Source organism: Fukomys damarensis, unplaced genomic scaffold (genome assembly GCF_012274545.1).
Source record: "Fukomys damarensis isolate Sample0158 unplaced genomic scaffold, DMR_v1.0_HiC HiC_scaffold_38, whole genome shotgun sequence".
NCBI lineage: Eukaryota > Metazoa > Chordata > Mammalia > Rodentia > Bathyergidae > Fukomys > Fukomys damarensis.
Genome location: NW_022900950.1, coordinates 32,951,616 through 32,969,501, shown reverse-complemented (window position 1 = coordinate 32,969,501; position 17,886 = coordinate 32,951,616). Strand labels below are relative to the sequence as shown.

Sequence of the window (17,886 nt, the reverse complement as noted above, 5' to 3'; positions counted from 1 at the left end):
CACACAGAAAACAAAAAAAAGAGAGAGAGAAACCATTACTAACCAGGGAATGTTCTAGAAATTTTCTTGTATATCAGTTAGTATGCAATTCTTACTTAACTACTATCAGGAATTCTTGAGTGAACTATGCATCTTCTAAAAAATTCTATTGTGACCTCACTGAAAAGTCACAAATACGAAGGTATTGTAGGTGTGACCTGTCAACAAATACATTACTTCCTATGGTTAGATCCTGAAAGCTCCAAAGGTATCTGACTTAAGAACTGATTCCCCTACCCTTGCAGGCAAAGGAGAAAGAAGGAAGAGGGAAAAGAAACAGGACTGTCCTTTCCCATTTTTCAGGAGCCAGGCCAGAACAATAAGTGATTTCCAACAGGTAGCATTTGTTTTTCGCATGTTCCTTTTCTGTACCCCTCTGAACCTTCCTGTGCCTCTCTTCCTTGGCTTCTTTCTCTGCTCAGAACTCTAACTAAAAGACTCCATCCTCTCAGCCCATCTGGAATTACCTATTGCCCCTCCCCTCTTGTTCCGACCCAAATAAAAAGTCCTTCCTTCAACGTGTTTGCTGAGTCTCAAACTGCATTGTATTTAATAAACGACTGGGAATTTAAAAAATGCCTAGAGCTTATCCTCAGATACAGTATTCCGTTGCTCTGAGTAAGTCTTTATTTTGATTCTTTTGTCTAGGTGACTAATATGCTCTCATCAGAGCTGAGGACCACTTGTAAAGCTGATGTTGACCAGATGCTAAATGTCTGTGACTGAATTTATTCCCTTCAAGCTGTGGACAACTGATGAATATTTATTACCATATGTTGGTAGAATTTAGAGTAGCAGTTTAATGGGATATGAAAAAGTTTAAGCAACAAGTTTTAGATTTGGGGAACAGGCCAATCCTCTTCTGGAATCTGCAATAAATATACCTGAACTGTTGGGACTTTTGGAAGCTTCTTTCTTTCTCCCATGTTTGAATTCACAACCTTTAGGAAGTTCATTTCTTCTGCCCAGCCTCTCCCACAGCCCTCACCTCCATGACTCTCACTGGACTCAGCTGATAAGGGATGTAAATAAGGATAGGACTGTACATAAAGGGATAGGACTGACATTATTTCCCTCAGCACCATTCAAAACTAAGGTCTATAATCTTCATTCTCTTCTTCAAGAGGATACACTGTGAGTCAAGACTGCAGAATCTATAGGTGCTATCGTTGACAGTTGGTTCCCTTGTTCCCCTCTGTCTTCTCTCACAAAGCAATCTTGAGAGTGAACTGGGAATTTGCTACTGAAGTCTCCTCGGAATGAGCACTGGGATGCATGGCCCTGGTGTGGTGTCACCAGGGCCTTCTGCCCTGCCTCTGGTAGCTTTCCTCCTCAGGCAAATGAATTCTGGTTCCATTTTTAGGACTAATGCAGAAATCATGAGACTTAAGCAAAAACTCAATGCAATCCTTGAGTAGTGCCTGCTGCATTTAGAAGTTTCAGGAAAGTGCAGAAAGGCAGTGGCATTGGACTTGGCACACTGGACTGTGTCAGATACAGATTCAAAACCTGCCCATGGGGGCTGGGGATTTAGCTCAGTGGTGCTGCCACCTGCCTCACAAGGGCAACATCCCAAGTTCGATCCCTGGTACCAAAATTCTGATAAAGAACTTCCTGAATGAGAAAGGGCCGGGGATTTAGCTCAGTGGTTCTGCCTCCTGCCTCACAAGTGCAAGGACCTGAGTTCAATCCCCAGTACCAAAAACAAAAAAAAAGGCAAAACTTGCCCATGGGAGTGCAGAAGTCTCTCTGGGGGAGAATTCATCCTCAAGAGAATTCTGTCCTCTATCTTTATATTCAATGTGTTACACCTAGCAGTTACAAGAGTTACCTTTACTGGGTGTGTTATCAGCTTTTTATTTTTTTTAATTGGCTTTCCATTTTCCTGAGAGACAGAAAGGTCAACCAATGTAGCTTGTTCATACTGGGAACCACCATATCTTGAAATTACTTAGAAACTCATCCTTTTATGGAGAAACACACACACAGACTAGCTTATAGCATTTCTGGGGTACTATCTTGACAGCCCCAAGTGAAAACTCTGGAGAAACATCTATTAACGCAACTCTCTAAGTTATGACCAACATGTGTTGCTCAAACGAGAGAAGATGGAAGGAGGTGTCATTTATATGGGATAAGGTTATACTCTTTCAGCAGCAATTTTCACTCCCTGTATCTCTGAAAACTCATCTATCTTCATGCTAAAATCTTGCCACTGAGACCGGAATTGACCTGAAGATCAGCGAAAGTCAGACTTGTTCTTTTCACCCATTCACTGGGAAGGAGAGGCCTAGAATCACATTACTGAGTGCAGGGACTGAGATGAGTAAGGCTAGGGAAGGGGGCTTTGCAGTTAAAAAGTTAAGGAATGAAAAAAAAAGTTGAAAAAAAGTTAAGGAATGAGAAGCTCCTTTTAATATGCTGGTCTGTATCAATTGGAGAAATGTTCTTTTCGTTTCAGCAGTATTGAGGATTGAACCAAGTGCCTCATGCATGCTATGCAAGTATTTCCCCATTGAGATAAACCCCCAATCCTCTCTGTATTTATTCTGAGACAAGGTCTCACTAATTTTCCCAGGGTGGCCTAGAATTTGTGATCCTCCTGCCTCAGAGTGACTGAGATTATAATAGGTATGTACCACTGTGCTCAGCTGGGAGGAATGTTTTCTTAGAGAGATCAGGGAAATCACCTACAAGGAGGCGTGTGTGTGTGTGTGTGTGTGTGTGTGTGTGTGTGTGTGTGTGCATATTATGCACATATACAAGATAAACAGCCCAGTCATATGAAGAACAGTAGCTCCATCACTGAATGGATGGTGATACCTCTTTGTAGAAGAACAAAAAATATTCAAAGTAAGTTCGCCCTCAGCAAGTGCTCCAGGGGCTTCCCTTCATGAAAAAAATCAGGGTCACTCTCAATTCAAGTCTAAGTAGGATGTGGTGAATGGGGGAGCCACACAGGGATTGCACATGTGGCAGCCTTGGCAACGAAGTCACCAGAAGGCTGTGACTGACAGTGCCTGCGGAGGACGATATCAATAAAAAGCAGGTTGGAGGGGGTGATGGTGGCTTCAAGAAATGAGATTCAATATCCATGAAAACAACAACAAGAAGAAAGGACAAGGCTTTTCCAGAAGGGAGTCCATGGGATCAGGGCGGCCACCACCTCTCCCTCCCTAGTGGTACTCTTCCATCCAGGGTTAGCACTGCTGTCACGATCTCTGCTTCTCGGGCACTTTCCCCCCATACTGCCTGGCCTCACTCAGAAAAACCAACATGCAGTTACTCCTGGCTACTTCTGAGTGGGTGGCCAGGGGCAGCTCTGGGTCACACACAGGTGTGGCTGGCATGGAGCACTGTTACTACTGCCTTCCACAGAGGCCTGCTTTGCTCAGAGCTGGGAAGTGGCCATTGCTGACCTATTTCAATGGCCAAAGAAGTCGCAAAACTAACAGGGGATAGAAAAACATTTTTGAAGAGAATAGAAAAGCAGGGGAAAGCTGAGTTTGAAATTCATGTACCCTGTCCTGCACAGCCAAGGGCCTGTGGTCCCTGGGGAAGGTTAGCCTATGTTCAAATATATCAGGGGCTACCTGCCAAAGATGGCCAGGATAGCTCACATTCTTTCATTCATGGATGAGGCCATATGTGTATAAGTGGGATGTTCCCACGCCCACACTGGAGGGAGAAGAAACTCACTGGAAAAGAGAAGAATAGCAGACCAATGGGAAGAGGTCATGTTTATTTTACTTTTGCTAATTGATTCCTAAAGAAATAGAGTAACAAAGTGGGACTGAGAATATGGCCAATACCCAATCCTTGATCTAGAAAAAGCCTGTCTTCCTAGCACATCCCCAGATCAGGTTCCTCCTTTTATTGGTAAGGTCTCTTCTGGCTCTGACTGAACTACACCATGCCATGGTTTGCAGGTTGAGGCATTTCAACATGAACCCTCGTATTTCTGAGTCAACCAGTTATACTTTGGTTCATAGAGTATTTCATGGCAGGGAACATACAGTGGCAAGAAGCCACACAACATCTGCATCTTACAGACAGCACCATATGTTATCAGAGGTGCCTAGATGTGGGGGGCACTTGTCACAGCCAGCAACACAGATTGATGTATGTGTCGCCATCTGCGAATACCAGAGTCACGGCCTCATTAGTCCTGCTGCTAGTTGTTGTTGTGATGCTGTCTTTAGGTCAACAGACACATACAAATTACAGCTCCCTACAAGGTTCCAGCAGCCCACCATTGTGCAGAGTGAGACACTTCATGCATCCAGGCAGGTTTTCTCTGGCTTATTGCAGAAGACATAATTGCTTTTGTTACACATCCATGGAATCAGGAAAATACATTTTTTATGGTCCTCATTTTCAATGCCCTACTTACCAACTTCATCCCTGATGTTTGCAAGTTCGATTGACAGCTCTTTTTCTTTCACAAGGGCACTTTCATTCTGAAAAAACAAAACGGATACCAAGAGTCCCCTAGTTTTATGCTAGAAAAGTACTTTCATATGTTTAATAAATGAATCATATTAAGCAAATATTTATAAGTCTAGCCCTGAAGGAGATAATTTTTCTCATATAAGCATATAAAAACAAGCCAAGTCTGACTCACTCATTTGTATTCATTCAAATGTCAAACTTTGCAAAATAACATTAAAAATACCCATAGCTGTGCTTTTCTCTATGAGCGTATCACACTGTTGTAGATCATCCTACAATAATTCTTTGCATATAGGTGTCCTACACATCAATGTATTATCTCATATTACTATACACTTTCTTTCCACTTTTTGAACATGTTACTTTTCTCTGAGGGACAAAGGTTGTTTTACCACTTTCCCCTTAAACTTACCCTTTTGTCCATACCTGGTTAGCTACTTAATGAATAGCAAAGATCAGAGCTGAACCTCTAACATGAAACTTTTATTTTTGTAACAAGACCAACCACAGCAGTTAAGGCTTCCAAGTTATTTTCTTCTACTATGCCATCCATAGAAAGGAGAAGAGGAAACTGTATATCTGAAGAATTACTTAGAGCAAAGTATTTAATTTGTCACTTAATATGTCTAAGGTGTTTTCAAATCAAATATATTCTGTGACATTAAAAAAATGAAATGGAAGATGTGCTGAATTTGTGACCTGAGTTACAAAAACTCAACAGTTTATTAAGATACCATAAATAGTTTATTATGATTTTATTACTAAATAATACTACTAATAATGATGAAATACTAACAACAGTAAGTCACAGATATTAGCCTTTCAAAGAAAGTCTCTATTATTCAATAAAATATACTCCCAAAGCAAGGCAAACAAATTTTGAGAGACAGAATATTTGGCTCAAATGTAGATGATAACCCTAGCACAGATACCATCAGAGCCTTGCGAATGTTTATTATAGTAGGCACATTTAATGTCCCCAAAAGGTCTGTGTGTTAAAGGCTTGATTCCCAAGGTGGTGCTCTTAGGAGGTGCTGTGGATTCTTGAAAAGGAGGGACCTACTGGGAAGTCCTTAGGTTATTGGAGGCATATTTTCCAAGGGGACTGTGGAACTCCAGCATCTCCCTCCTTCCTTTTGCTTCCCAGCCATGAAGTGAGAAGTTCACTCTTCGGGTTATTCCCCATCTTTGTCATCTGGCATACCCACCTTTGTTCCAAAGCAGTGGGTCCACCTGATCTTAGATTAGAACTTCCAAAACTATGAGCCAAAATAAACCTTTTCTGTTTATAAGTTAATTATCTCAGGTATGTCATTACTGTTAGGGGAAACAGAATAATACAATGTTCTTTATTGACCATCTTTGGCTTTAGTTTCAGCATCCTAGATGCACCTGTGGTCAAAGAACTACAGGTAGCACTCACACTCTAGTTTCTGGGACTGGCTCAATTAGACTCAGGTAACAAGGGTGTTATTTTGGGTTCCAGGTTGAGTCTCAGGTTATCCAAAAGGTCTATGCTCAGCAATGTCATAATATCAGTAATTCCAAAAATAAAACTCAATTTTCATAATAAACAGAGCTATTGTAGTCATGGTTTCCAACAAGTATTAGCTAATGATTCTCTGAAGAAAAAAAAAAAAGGAGCAACAGATCTATCCTTTGAGGGACAATGGGCCTTACAATGGTCTGGATGTTTGTATCCCCCCAAATTCATATGTTGTAATCTTAACTCACTCATAAAGGTGCAGCTATGAGGAAGTGGGCCTTTGGGGTGACCAGGTCATGAAGGTAGGCCTTCATGAATGGGATGAGTGGCCTTATAAAAGAAGCCCCAGAAAATAGCCTAGCCCCTTCAATATGAGAGGACACAGCAAGAAGGCACTGGCATTGAGAGAGTGAGCTCTCACCAGACACCAAATTTGCTGAAGCCTCATTTGTGAAGCTCTCCCCTAGAGTTCAGGGTTAGCAATTACACTCAGGAATATGTTTTCCTTATGATTAAATAATGCTACCTCAATGCCAAGCCCACTGTACAGGGCTATCATAGTTTCTGGGTTTTATTTCCCTTTACTGGGGAGGAAACTGGAGCTTTATGGTAAAGTAACCAGTCCCTGCACAACCTTCCAGGAAATGGTAAAGATGGCAGTTATAACCTAGTACCTACATTCTTCATCACACACTAACACACCAAGAATCTCCCCTCTTCAGTTTAGATAGACGTAAACTCAAGATCCAAATTGTACCGTTCCTTAGGCTGGATTGAGCACTTCTTACCATGCAGCTTTTCACATCTGGCTGGAAGAAAGGTAGAGTCAGCCCTGTACTAACTCTGGCTCCCTGGTAAATTTCCTGGCTGTGCTCACTCTGCCTCACAGCCTGTTCTCCCTAAATTACCCTGGGTCTTGATTTGTAAGTTGAATGCTTACAAATATACTTCCAGTGATTGGACCCTTTTCAATACAGTCTTCACAGTTGGAAATTTTAGATAGTGTTATCTGTTTACTTTTCTCTGAAAGCCCTGGAAGGGCCATTCTGATGGCCCCAGAACACATTCCAGCTGAAGATGCTTCCACAGCTCCGTGCTAGCTTGCCAAGGACAGCCAGCCTATGCAATTTGGTGACAACCCTTCTTCCTTAAGTGCTTCTTTTGAAATGATATCAACCCTTCTTATTTATAAATTCTCTGCATCAAGTAAAGTTCCTTTTTGTTTCCTGCCAGCCAAATCAGTATGACGTAGTGCTACCCTATAATGGGATGAGTCAACAGCAATGACTGCAGAACCAGGGCTCCTAAGACAGGAGGTGACCTTCAAGGAAACTTCCATTTGCTACTCCTGGCCAAAATGCTATCTCTCATCTCTCATGGCACAACAGAAGTCAATGATGGTCTTGATCTTGTGACACCCTGAGATTGTGGGAACACCCAAGATGCCTTCTAAAAGGACCTCAAGTCCCAAAAACTCCACCAAAAGACCTCTAGATTTGATAACCAAATTCAATAGCATAGCTAGATACAAAGTCAACACACAAAATCATCAGCCATTCTTTACACGAAGAACAAACTCACTGACAAAGAAATTAAGGAAACAATATATTTCACAGTAGCATCCAAAGAAATGAAATACCTAAGAATCAATCTAACAAAAGAAGTAAGACCTTTACATTGAAAACTACTGTACTCTGAAAAAGGAGATCAAAGAGGGTATCAGAAAATGGAAAGACATCCTCTGTTCTTGAATAGGAAGAACCAACATAGTAAAAATGGACATCTTCCAAAATTGTTATGCAGATTTAATGCAATACCAATTAAAATTCCAACAGCATACCTCACAGAATTAGAAAAAAACATCCTAAAATTTATTTGGAACCAGAAAAGACCTAGAATAACACAAGCAATTCTGGGCAACAAAGGCAAGGCAGGGGGATATCATAATCTCTGACTTGAAATTACACTACAAAGCTATTATGATAAAAAAAATAGCATGGTACTGGTAAAAGAAGATCAGTGAAACAGATTAGAAGATGCAGAAATAACTGCAGGCATACTCATCCACTTTATCTTTGCCAAAAAATCCAAACACCTTCACTGGAAAAAGATAGCCTATTTAATAAATGGTGCTAGAAAAACTGGCTTTCCATATGCTGAAGATTAAAACTAGACACATATTTTTCAGCATGCATTAATCTAAAACTGAAATGAATTAAAGATCTAAATATTAAAATGGAAACACTAAAGCTGCTGGAAAAGAGAGTAGGTAGAACACTTAAGAAAATAGGAGAAGGCAAAGACTTCATGAACAAAACCCAGATCCCACAGGAAATACTACAAAGAATCAACAACTAAGATCTCATCTTATTAAAAAGCTTTTGCACAGCAAGATAAATAACCAAAAGAATGAAAAGACAACCCACAGCATGGGATAAAATTTTACCAGCTGTTCATCAGATAAAGTACTATTATCTAGAATATATAAAGAACTCAAAAAAAATCAGCCCCTCCCAAATTTAAAGACCCAATACAAAAATGGGCATCAGAAATGAAAAGACACCTCTCAGATGAAGAAGTAGAAACAGCAAATAAATATATGAAAAAATGTTCAAAATCACTGGTCATTCATGAAATGCAAATTAAAACACTGAGATTCCATCTTATTCCAGAAAGAATGGCTGCTATCATGAAATCAACCAATAACAAATGCTGGCAGTGCTGTGGGGAAAAAGGAACCCTTCTCCATTGCTGATGGGAGAGTAGATTGGTAAAACCACTGGAAACTAGTGTGGAGATTTCTAAAAAAACTAAAACTACAGGTTCCATTTGACCTAACTATTATCCTTCTTGGTATTTTTCAAGTAAAAGCAACCGACCACAGTGATATATGTGCACCCATGTTTATAGCAGCACAAATTGTAATAGCTAAAGCTTGGAAACAGCCCAAATCCCCATCAACCAATGAATGGATAAGGAAGATGTGGTATATCTATATCTATATCTATATCTATATCTATATCTATATCTATATCTGTATTACTCTGCCATAAAGAAGGATGAGCTTCAGACATTTATAACTAAATGGATGGACCTTGAGACCATACTCCTAAGTGAAATAAATTAGACACACATGTTTAAATACTGCAGTTTCTCTGATGTGAGAAACTAAAAGTGGAAACAGGGACTAAAATGTATAACAGATATTGGGAAATGGAAAGAAAATCTTCAAATGGGCAGGGGAACAAAGGAGGAAGGAGAGAGAAAAGCAGGGAGGGCCAAGAAAAGAAGTAGAAAATAGATGAAAAAAATGCAAACAAAGCCTTTGTACATAGGGAGGAGAGGGGGCTTGGAAGGAGGGGGAAGGGAAAAAAAAAGATGTGGGATATATCATGTACAGGTGCAAATTCCCTACAATGTGTGTTTACCATTATGTGTGCCTAAAATGTACCAATAAATGTTTTGCTATGAAAAAAATAAAAAACAAGAGCCAAAGGTTTATCAAAGCAGAAAGTAAAGAAAAAAAAATAAATAAAAAGGAGTAGGTATCAAATAATAAAAAATAAATAGGTAGATAGATAGATAGATCTCAAAGTGCTCTTCTCCCTCATTCCCCAAACTAAGCTAAGTCCTGGGTGATGAGAGGGTGAGATGGCTGGAATATGAGCAAGTTCTCCTTTGATGGCCAGGGTTAATCAGCACCTCCCTAAATGGAGGATGAGTGGAAAATTCCAAACTGGTGCCAATCATGAGAGCTCCTGTGTTCACTCAAAAGGGCTAAAAATAGAACTCAGTATTAACCATCTGAACCATCTCAGTGACACTGTCCAGAAATCACAAAGCCAAAGAAGGCTATTCCTCTACAATGGCTGTTTATAGCCAGTAGCCTACCCTACTTTTTAAACATGGCTTCCAAGGCCAGAGCCTCCCACAGACTCCTAGGAAATGCTGCCTTTTATCTTCCTGGCTAGCAAAGCCTGGCAAAGCCTGCAACCTACTCATTATTCCCTTACCTGCAAGCAACTAGATGTGTAGCCCAGCCCCAAGCATGCCTGCCACGCTGTGTTATTTTAAGATGCTTGGCAAGTGAGTAGTTATCTGTTCAGATGGTTGATGCTACCCTGGGAACTTGATGGAAATAAGTGAAAATGCCTCTCCTTGTTAGCATCACTTGTGTGATTCTACACTTGGGCATGCAGCCACCTATGTTCCTCCTTGGACACGAAACCAACCAACTAGCCTGTTTATTATTAAAATGCAATACTAATAATGAATGCAACTGTACTGTATACCTAAAACATACCAATAAACTCAATGAGGAAAAAACAAAAACAAAACCAAAACAAATATTTTTTAAAAAATGCAATACTAGGTGATTCTGAAGCACCATCACCCCCAATCAACCCAGAAACAGGAAATTTACACAAAACAATACAGTGTGTACTTACTACCTATTACTTGACAGGCAGGATATTTCTGCCTTCAAGGAGTTTGTCCCTCAGAGAGCCAGTCAATGCATGAGCAATTATAAAACAGTGGGACTGAATTCAGTGGGGCAAGGTTATTTTGGTGATTTAAACTGAGGCCAGAGGATCAATAAGCAGGGAAGTAAGCAGGGAGCACCCCAGAGCAAAGGTCAGGAAAAGCAGTGATACAAAATAGCCCCAGGAGCTTTCTGGAAACCTCTGTTACCTCACCAGAAGAACCCTCCCTTTTCCTTTTCAACTTCCTGACTCTGGTCTGTGATACTCCTGTAGAATTCTTAATGGTCTTCAAGGGGCACCAAAGACAATTTTATAAAATTCACTATAGTTCTGGGCATTTTCAGCCCTGTTTTCCCCATTATCTTCATTTTTTTTAAAGGATGTGGCATATATATGTAAATTTTAAAATACACACACAAGCCCAAAGACTCTCAATTAAACTTTCCTATGCTTTTGGTTTGCAGACCAGGAAAATTGAGCCATATGAGCTGGACCATTCTCCCCACAAGCTAAATAAGGAGGGGTTAAATCAAGAAATCTTGGAATTCTGGTATTTGAAAAATATCTAGATTCTTTTCACTGTGAATTTTAAAAATTAACATACACACACACAAACACACTTAATTGTAAGGAAGTTAAGGATTTTTTTCACTCTTCTCAGAAAGAGTATTGCTTTTCACCTATGAATTCAGGTTAGGGTTTAACTGACTATGGTAGAACTCTATCTTACTAGGGAAATATTTTCTTTTGTCTTTTCAAATGACCCAGCCTCAAGGTGACACCCACAAAATAGATAAGTCTTCAGAGTTGTTTTCATGGCACCTTTTGTAAATACCACATTCATTTTCAACATTAATATTATGAAGACTGGCCAGAGTCATACTATAGCTCTGTGGAAAAATCCCTTGGGAGGTAAGCTGACCTTTTGTTTTTCATTTCAGTTATTATGGCTTTAAGGCACCACTGATTTTGTGTCTGAATTAATCAATAAGTATTTTTTTCATATATAATTAGCACTAAGGCATTTTTTTTTGTATAATTTTGGATTGTGACTCTATCTAAACTGAAATTTCATATAAATCCATTAAGGGAAAATTATTATTCACATTTAATATTCTTCAACACATATCAATGTCTAATTGTACGAATAATGAGCAAAGCCAAACCTTGTATGAAAAGAAATCAGAGTGAGAAATCTTAAATGTATATAATTCTAGTCAATCTTTGAACATGCTGGGCTGAGTGATTGGTTAAATGAAAATATCTAGTTTACCTAAGAGACTAATTAATGGGGGAAATATCATATCTGAGAGATAAAAAGGGAAATCCATATCTGGAGAATTAATGAGCAATTGGAAAGGACAGAAACTAATGGACCAGAGGAGAAGGAATGCCAATCCAAGAAAGTAATACTGGGAAGTTCTAGGTTCCAGAGTAAGTACAGCAGAAAGGCAAATTAGCAATACTGAGATTTTTAATCTATTTATGCTGCACTTAAGGAGTTTCTTGACCTTTGTTGAATTCTACCTCCCTTTATCACCTACCCTAATGCATTAGTGTCAGAGTACCTACATAAATCTGAAAGGAACAGCAAGGTAACTTCTCCCAACTCCCATCCCTACCAAGAATTTAGAGAAAAAGTGCATGACATTATCCTCTGATTATAACCAAGATTATAATCAGCACATAACAGGTTAGAGTAGAGATATGCAAGTAGCCCTAAGGGAACAAGATAATTCCTACCCAGCAACATTTGGCATCAAACTCATTCTATTAACACAGTACAAGAAAGGACAAGTTCATCACAAGAGGAACTAGTTAGCAAAAGGAGCCTAGGGAGGACAGTTACTGGGGTCAGTAACACTCACACAGCTCTCCCAAGTGTACACCAGATGAGGGAGGGTGATGGGACACAGATCTTTCAGGCTCACAAGCCACTGGATTCTTAAATAACATAGCTTGCTGGGCCAGATTCTATTTATATCATAACATCTCAAAGCTTGACTTCTGACTCTAAAAAAAAAAAAAATAACTTGTTTATCAGGCTTGTTATCAATTATTTGCTTGTCAGACTTCTGACTGTTACAAAACATTAACATTTTAGATTACACATCTATTTTCTTTCTCTTAATAACTCAATCTTCATGAAATGGATCACTTCTGGAAGGTTAAGAATGAGGAGGAGCTTTTGTACTTGAAGAGCTACTGCTTCATCCCAGACCTCACTGAGTCCACAGGTTAACAGAAATTTTGTGATCCACTGGAATGTCCCAATGGCCTTCTGGGCCATGCCTTTACTTTCAATATACCCATAGCTGAGTCTTGCTATAGATTGCATTTCCATTAAAAAAAAAAAAAATCCTTTTAATTAATCCCTCCCCCCCCGCCCTTTCCCTCTTTTGTTTTTTTTTTTTTTGTACCAGGGATCAAACTCTAGAGACCTTGTGCTTGAAAGGCCGGTGGCAGCACCACTGAACTACCTTTTAATTAATTCTAGCTAAAAAATTGTTAAGTCTGGTTTTCATCCTAGAAAATCCACCCAGAATCCCTATATAGTGTTTTTCCCACTGTGCTGACCATGAAAATTTCCTCTCATATTTCATCAAATTGGTCTAAAATAGTTTTGCTCATGTACTCCTTGCTTGGGATAATATTGCTTCACCTCTTCAATTTAATACAATTCCAACCTGTTATTCAAAGTGTAATTTGTATTTCACTTTTTCCAAGAAATCTTGCCAATGATTCTTTCCTAACTTCTCCTTTTACTAAATTCTAGAAACAGATATGGTCAGTGTCACAGAACTTTGAATTACTTACACTCCAATCTTTTCCTAATGTTTATTGCTCTATGTGTATTATTGTTGCCTACCCTACTTGTACTTTCTCTAGAAAAGGCAGAAGTACAAACAAACCAGTAAGTGGTAAACTCCAGAATAGCTATCCATGCTTTGTAAGATTTTTTTTACAGTCACTATAGAAACTAGGCAAGGGTAAACCAGAAATAAATATCGTTAATTGGATAGGTTTTTGTAAAATGGAAGCAGAAAAGCACAAATAGCTTTAAAAAACTGTTTCTTTAATAAAAGGGTTTTTCATTTTATACTCTAGGAAAGTTTCTACAGTTTCCCCCCAACAAATTAATGCTAAAGAAGCATCTTCAGATTACCATTTCTTTGCTTCTCCTCTGAAACTGATTAACTAAACTTTCTTTAATCTTCCTACTGTGTTTATGATCAAACTGTAAAAAAAGAAAAAATTATTGTATGGATTTCTCAAAATAAAATTTAAAAAAATTCTATATCTATATGGCTGAGGTTGTGTTCATTTTACAAGGATTATTAATCTGGGCTAAAGTAATAAAAAAAAGTTTATCAACAATATTATCTGACCCCCTTTAAACAATTTTTGATGTTGGGGTTTTCAGAGCTGATAGACACCGGAGGGTCTTGTGGAATTTACATGAGTACTGAGTTTTCTAGGAACTCAGAGATTTAAACAAAGTCTGAGACTGCAGTGGATTCCTATGGTCCTCCTATACAATTCTAGGTGCAATAGTCAACTACTGAATAAATGAATAATTTTGGCATGATGTTGGTGTTATTCTGAAAAGCAAGCAATTACACAAACCAATGCCTCTTTGATTTTAAAAATGAAAGTTTCCAATCCTCAAAAGAGCACCTGTGAGTATATAACATCAAATAAGAATACTTTCTGAACTACAGCAAAGAAAAGCCAAGAAGTATGGACAAGTTGCATTGGTGGTATAGTGTGAGCATAGCTACCTTCCAAGAAGGCGGGTGATAACACAATGAAATAGTTCATGAATGCAGGGTAAAGTTTTAAAGTTTTTATCTGTAAAGAATAATTTTTACTCAGCGTAACATTTCAAAGCTAAAAGAATTGAAAGCTACTGAAACATCACAGGGCTAAAGAAAAGAAACAACAGCGAATTATTTTCCAAAATCTCTAAATTCAAGAATGATAAGGAGATAGTTATTTTCAGGAACTTGATTTGAGAAAATGAGGACAGATTCATTTTTAAACATATCTCCTCTATTTCTAAAATTTTTGTGTCAGAGTTTAGGAAATGCAAACTTTATAATACAAACTTTATAAACATGTGGCTTGGCTTTCCCTTTTATTGTGACTACTGTTATAAAACTTCATTTGACTCCCTTTTGTGATCACTTTTCTTGAAAAGGGGCTTAACTCCTTCCATGTAGGATTTGCAGATCATCAATCTATAACAGTTTCATAATTCTGTTAAAATTACATAAATGTGTATATAAATATTTTAGTTCATACTCAGGGTAGCAAAAGCCAGACCCATTGAATAGTTATTTGCAATAGAACAAGAGTACTAAGTGACTTTGAAGGTATCAGTTTAATTTTCCAGGTGGTATGTTAGCTTATTTTAGGTCAAAGTTCATAAGCAGAACTGATAACTAAGATGTTCTCCAGTGACTGCACTGTAATGAGTTTTAAATTTAGCCATATAGTTCCCTTCACCTGGTCACATACTCTACCTCAAGCTATCTAGTAGCCGATGCCCATGTGGGAAGAAAGAGGCAATTTCAGCCCTATGTGAAATTCCATTTCATGCATCTTTGAGAAATTCAAATGTGAACAGTAATAAAATATATCACAGAAACAAGAGCTCTTGCCAGCAGTTACATAGCGGTGACATTAAGCAGGTCCTAATCTCTCTGCAAGCTCACAGAGCATGCAAGTGTCAAAAGCAAAGCAAGGCTTTGTCTTGGAACTGCCATACTATTCTGGAGTATATTTTGCTTTCAGTTCCCTGGCTGTGAATTTTCCTTCTAGTGAATACTTAAACACACCTTTAGACTCCCTGGCTTTCAAAATTTCACCTCTATGTTATTCATGAGTGTGTGATGCAAAGAATACAAAAGGAAGACCTAGACTGATGTGCTTTCTTACCACTCATGAAGAATACACACACACACACACACACACACACACACACACACACAGAGCACACACAGATGATGCTTTTTAAAAGGGGTGGTAAACTTTCAAAGTTCCAGCTTAGTGAAGAAAAACATGTCTAGCTAATCTACATTCCTCACCTAAATGGTTAGGTTTCACAGGTACATTAAAATGCATTAAGAATATTCCAAGAATTTCTCAGCAGTTTGTATTTCAAGATGTTCCTACTATTTCAGGAAAATGCAACAGTTCCATCGAGACTGCAGGAATACAGAATTATGTAAGGCAGCACTGCAGAATATGTGAGACCAAATGTTTCTGTGAGCACCATTCACAATTCAGTACATTGTAACGAGTAAAGGAGGGTCCTGTGCACCAACAAAGCGCACACGCATGCTAGGAGATGAGGGACAGAGGTGGTTGGCTAGCGCGTTCTCTCTGCCCTGGCAAAGGAGGGGGAGAAGAGAGAAGCAAAGTACCGTCTTGTCCAGGCACTGAAGGCAGTTATAAGGCTTGCAGCAGCAGTGGCCCATCCCGGTAGGCTGGCTGGCAGGTGGACCTCCTGCATTCAGGGTGTCAGCGGTAACTCCTAAGCCGAGGTGCTGGCTCACGCAAAAGGGGCGCACCGCTGGGAGCTGTCACAACTTCCATGTGGTCCCCTTGGCTACCTTATTTCTCCTAATAACTTCAGGAATCCAGGAGCCCGAGGAATGAAAGGAGGAGGAGGGCCCCACAGCAACGTTCGGATCCTGCTGCGGAAGGAGGGAAAGAGGGCGGCGCCAGGAGGGGAGGCTAACGCAGGAGGGAGGGCCACTTTGTCCCTGGAATCCTCAGAATGAGGCAAATCAATAGTCGCACAACAACAGAGCGTTTACCACTGCCACCCCCCTAAGGGGACAACCATCCTGCTCTGAGCCGGCAGCCACTCCCAGGATGCGCCTGTGCACCACGCAGACACGCCTGGAGAGGACGCAGGACGCACACAAAAGGAGCGCCTGGCTACCGGGATGCTGAACTGAGCACTCGCCAGGGCAGACAGGGGCTCGCCTTTGCGCGCATACTCGCTTTCTGTTCTTTGAAGAAGTAAAAATATTTATAAACATGATGGATACAGCCTCTCTTTCCCTGGAACTCCTTTTGGAAGCATTTGTTGTTAGTGAACAGAACCGCTCTTTTTCAAATTTGCATGTCACATTTTTTTTTTTCTGCAACTGATGAAATTTTTACATTTAGAATATAATTGTGAAATCGCTTGCCTTGGCTGATATACCCATGTGAGTGGTTCAAGTAATTAAAATTGAGGCTTGGGACAGGTATTTCTCCTAGGGAAATTGGCATAAAAGCTTTAGAAGACTCGATTATTTTAAGCAATTTATAACTTTTGAAAGTCGAAGATTAAAAAAAGGAAAGGGGAAGGGAGCAAAATTTTTCTTTAAAAAATACTTGGCATCGGGCCTGGGATTTTAGCTCAGTGGTGCTGCTGCCTGCTTCGCAAGCCCAAGGTCCTGGGTTCGATCTTGAGTACATTAAAAAAAAAAAGAACAACAATCTGGTATTTTAAAATACATATATTTATGTCATCCTGAAAGTAAGGGATAGATATGAGATTAATTTTATACCTCAGATGAGAAATCCTGAAATTTATTATCAGCAGATGTACATAATTACATTACAAATAGTTGTTAACATTAGGTGATTTTAGTAATTTAAGTGACATCTTTCAGGCAGAATTTAATTAAGTAGTATAGTCTATGTCGGTTTACAAGTGTGCATTTGTAGAAAGTCCAAAAATATTTAGTCATCCCATAAGGACAAAGTAAAATGTTTGGAATGCTTGTCCTAAACTTGAAAGAATAAGCACAAATCTTTCTTTAAAACTAACAGATAAAGCTAGCATAATCCTTTAGGAAGGCAATTTGGCTACATCTATTAATTTTTTAAATATCCACACACTTTGACCCAACACTTTTATTTCTGACCTATAATAAGACACATGGGTACACACAAAAGAATATTCAGCTTAGCCTGGCTTGTAACAGTATGAAAATAGGAAATACCCTAGAGTTTGAAACTTTCCCACTATATGAAAAAGTGATAGAGGGTATCATGAGAATGTAAATGTTTATCAAAAAACAAATATATGTCTGGAATGTAACTTTGGAAACACACGCTGTTCACAAAACAGTAGCCAATCCTCACAGAATGGAAGATGGGGGGTGGGAGGAACTAATTTCTACTTTTTAGTCTCTTGCCAGCATGTTTTGTTTTTGCCTTTTTAAAAGAAAAGCTATTAGGGAGAAAGCAGGGGCCACCTGCTCGCAGCTCTGGGATGTTGGGAAGAATAGAGCTGTCTCTTCCTGGCACAGGCTTAGGGTCCTCAGAAGGGACACTGGGCAGACTTCCCCAAGGATAAGACTCTCACAGAACCTTGAGTTTGAACTTGGAGGCTGAGAGCTATTCATGAGACTTTTGAAG

At 39.3% G+C, this 17,886-nt stretch overlaps 1 protein-coding gene across 4 annotated transcripts in view; it reads right to left on the bottom strand.

Annotated features, from left to right (window-relative positions):
• Positions 1-17,886, bottom strand: part of Mtus2 (microtubule associated scaffold protein 2) — a 665,483-nt gene that overhangs the window by 55,625 nt on the left and 591,972 nt on the right. For 3 of the 4 annotated variants that reach the window (XM_033759933.1, XM_010623851.2, XM_033759934.1), the window contains one exon: positions 4,433-4,499. In XM_033759933.1, the coding sequence (XP_033615824.1) occupies positions 4,433-4,499 (67 nt within the window). Of the gene's footprint in view, positions 1-4,432; positions 4,500-15,890; positions 16,318-17,886 lie in introns of those variants that run through there. The other variant, XM_010623852.2, reaches the window with a different exon arrangement.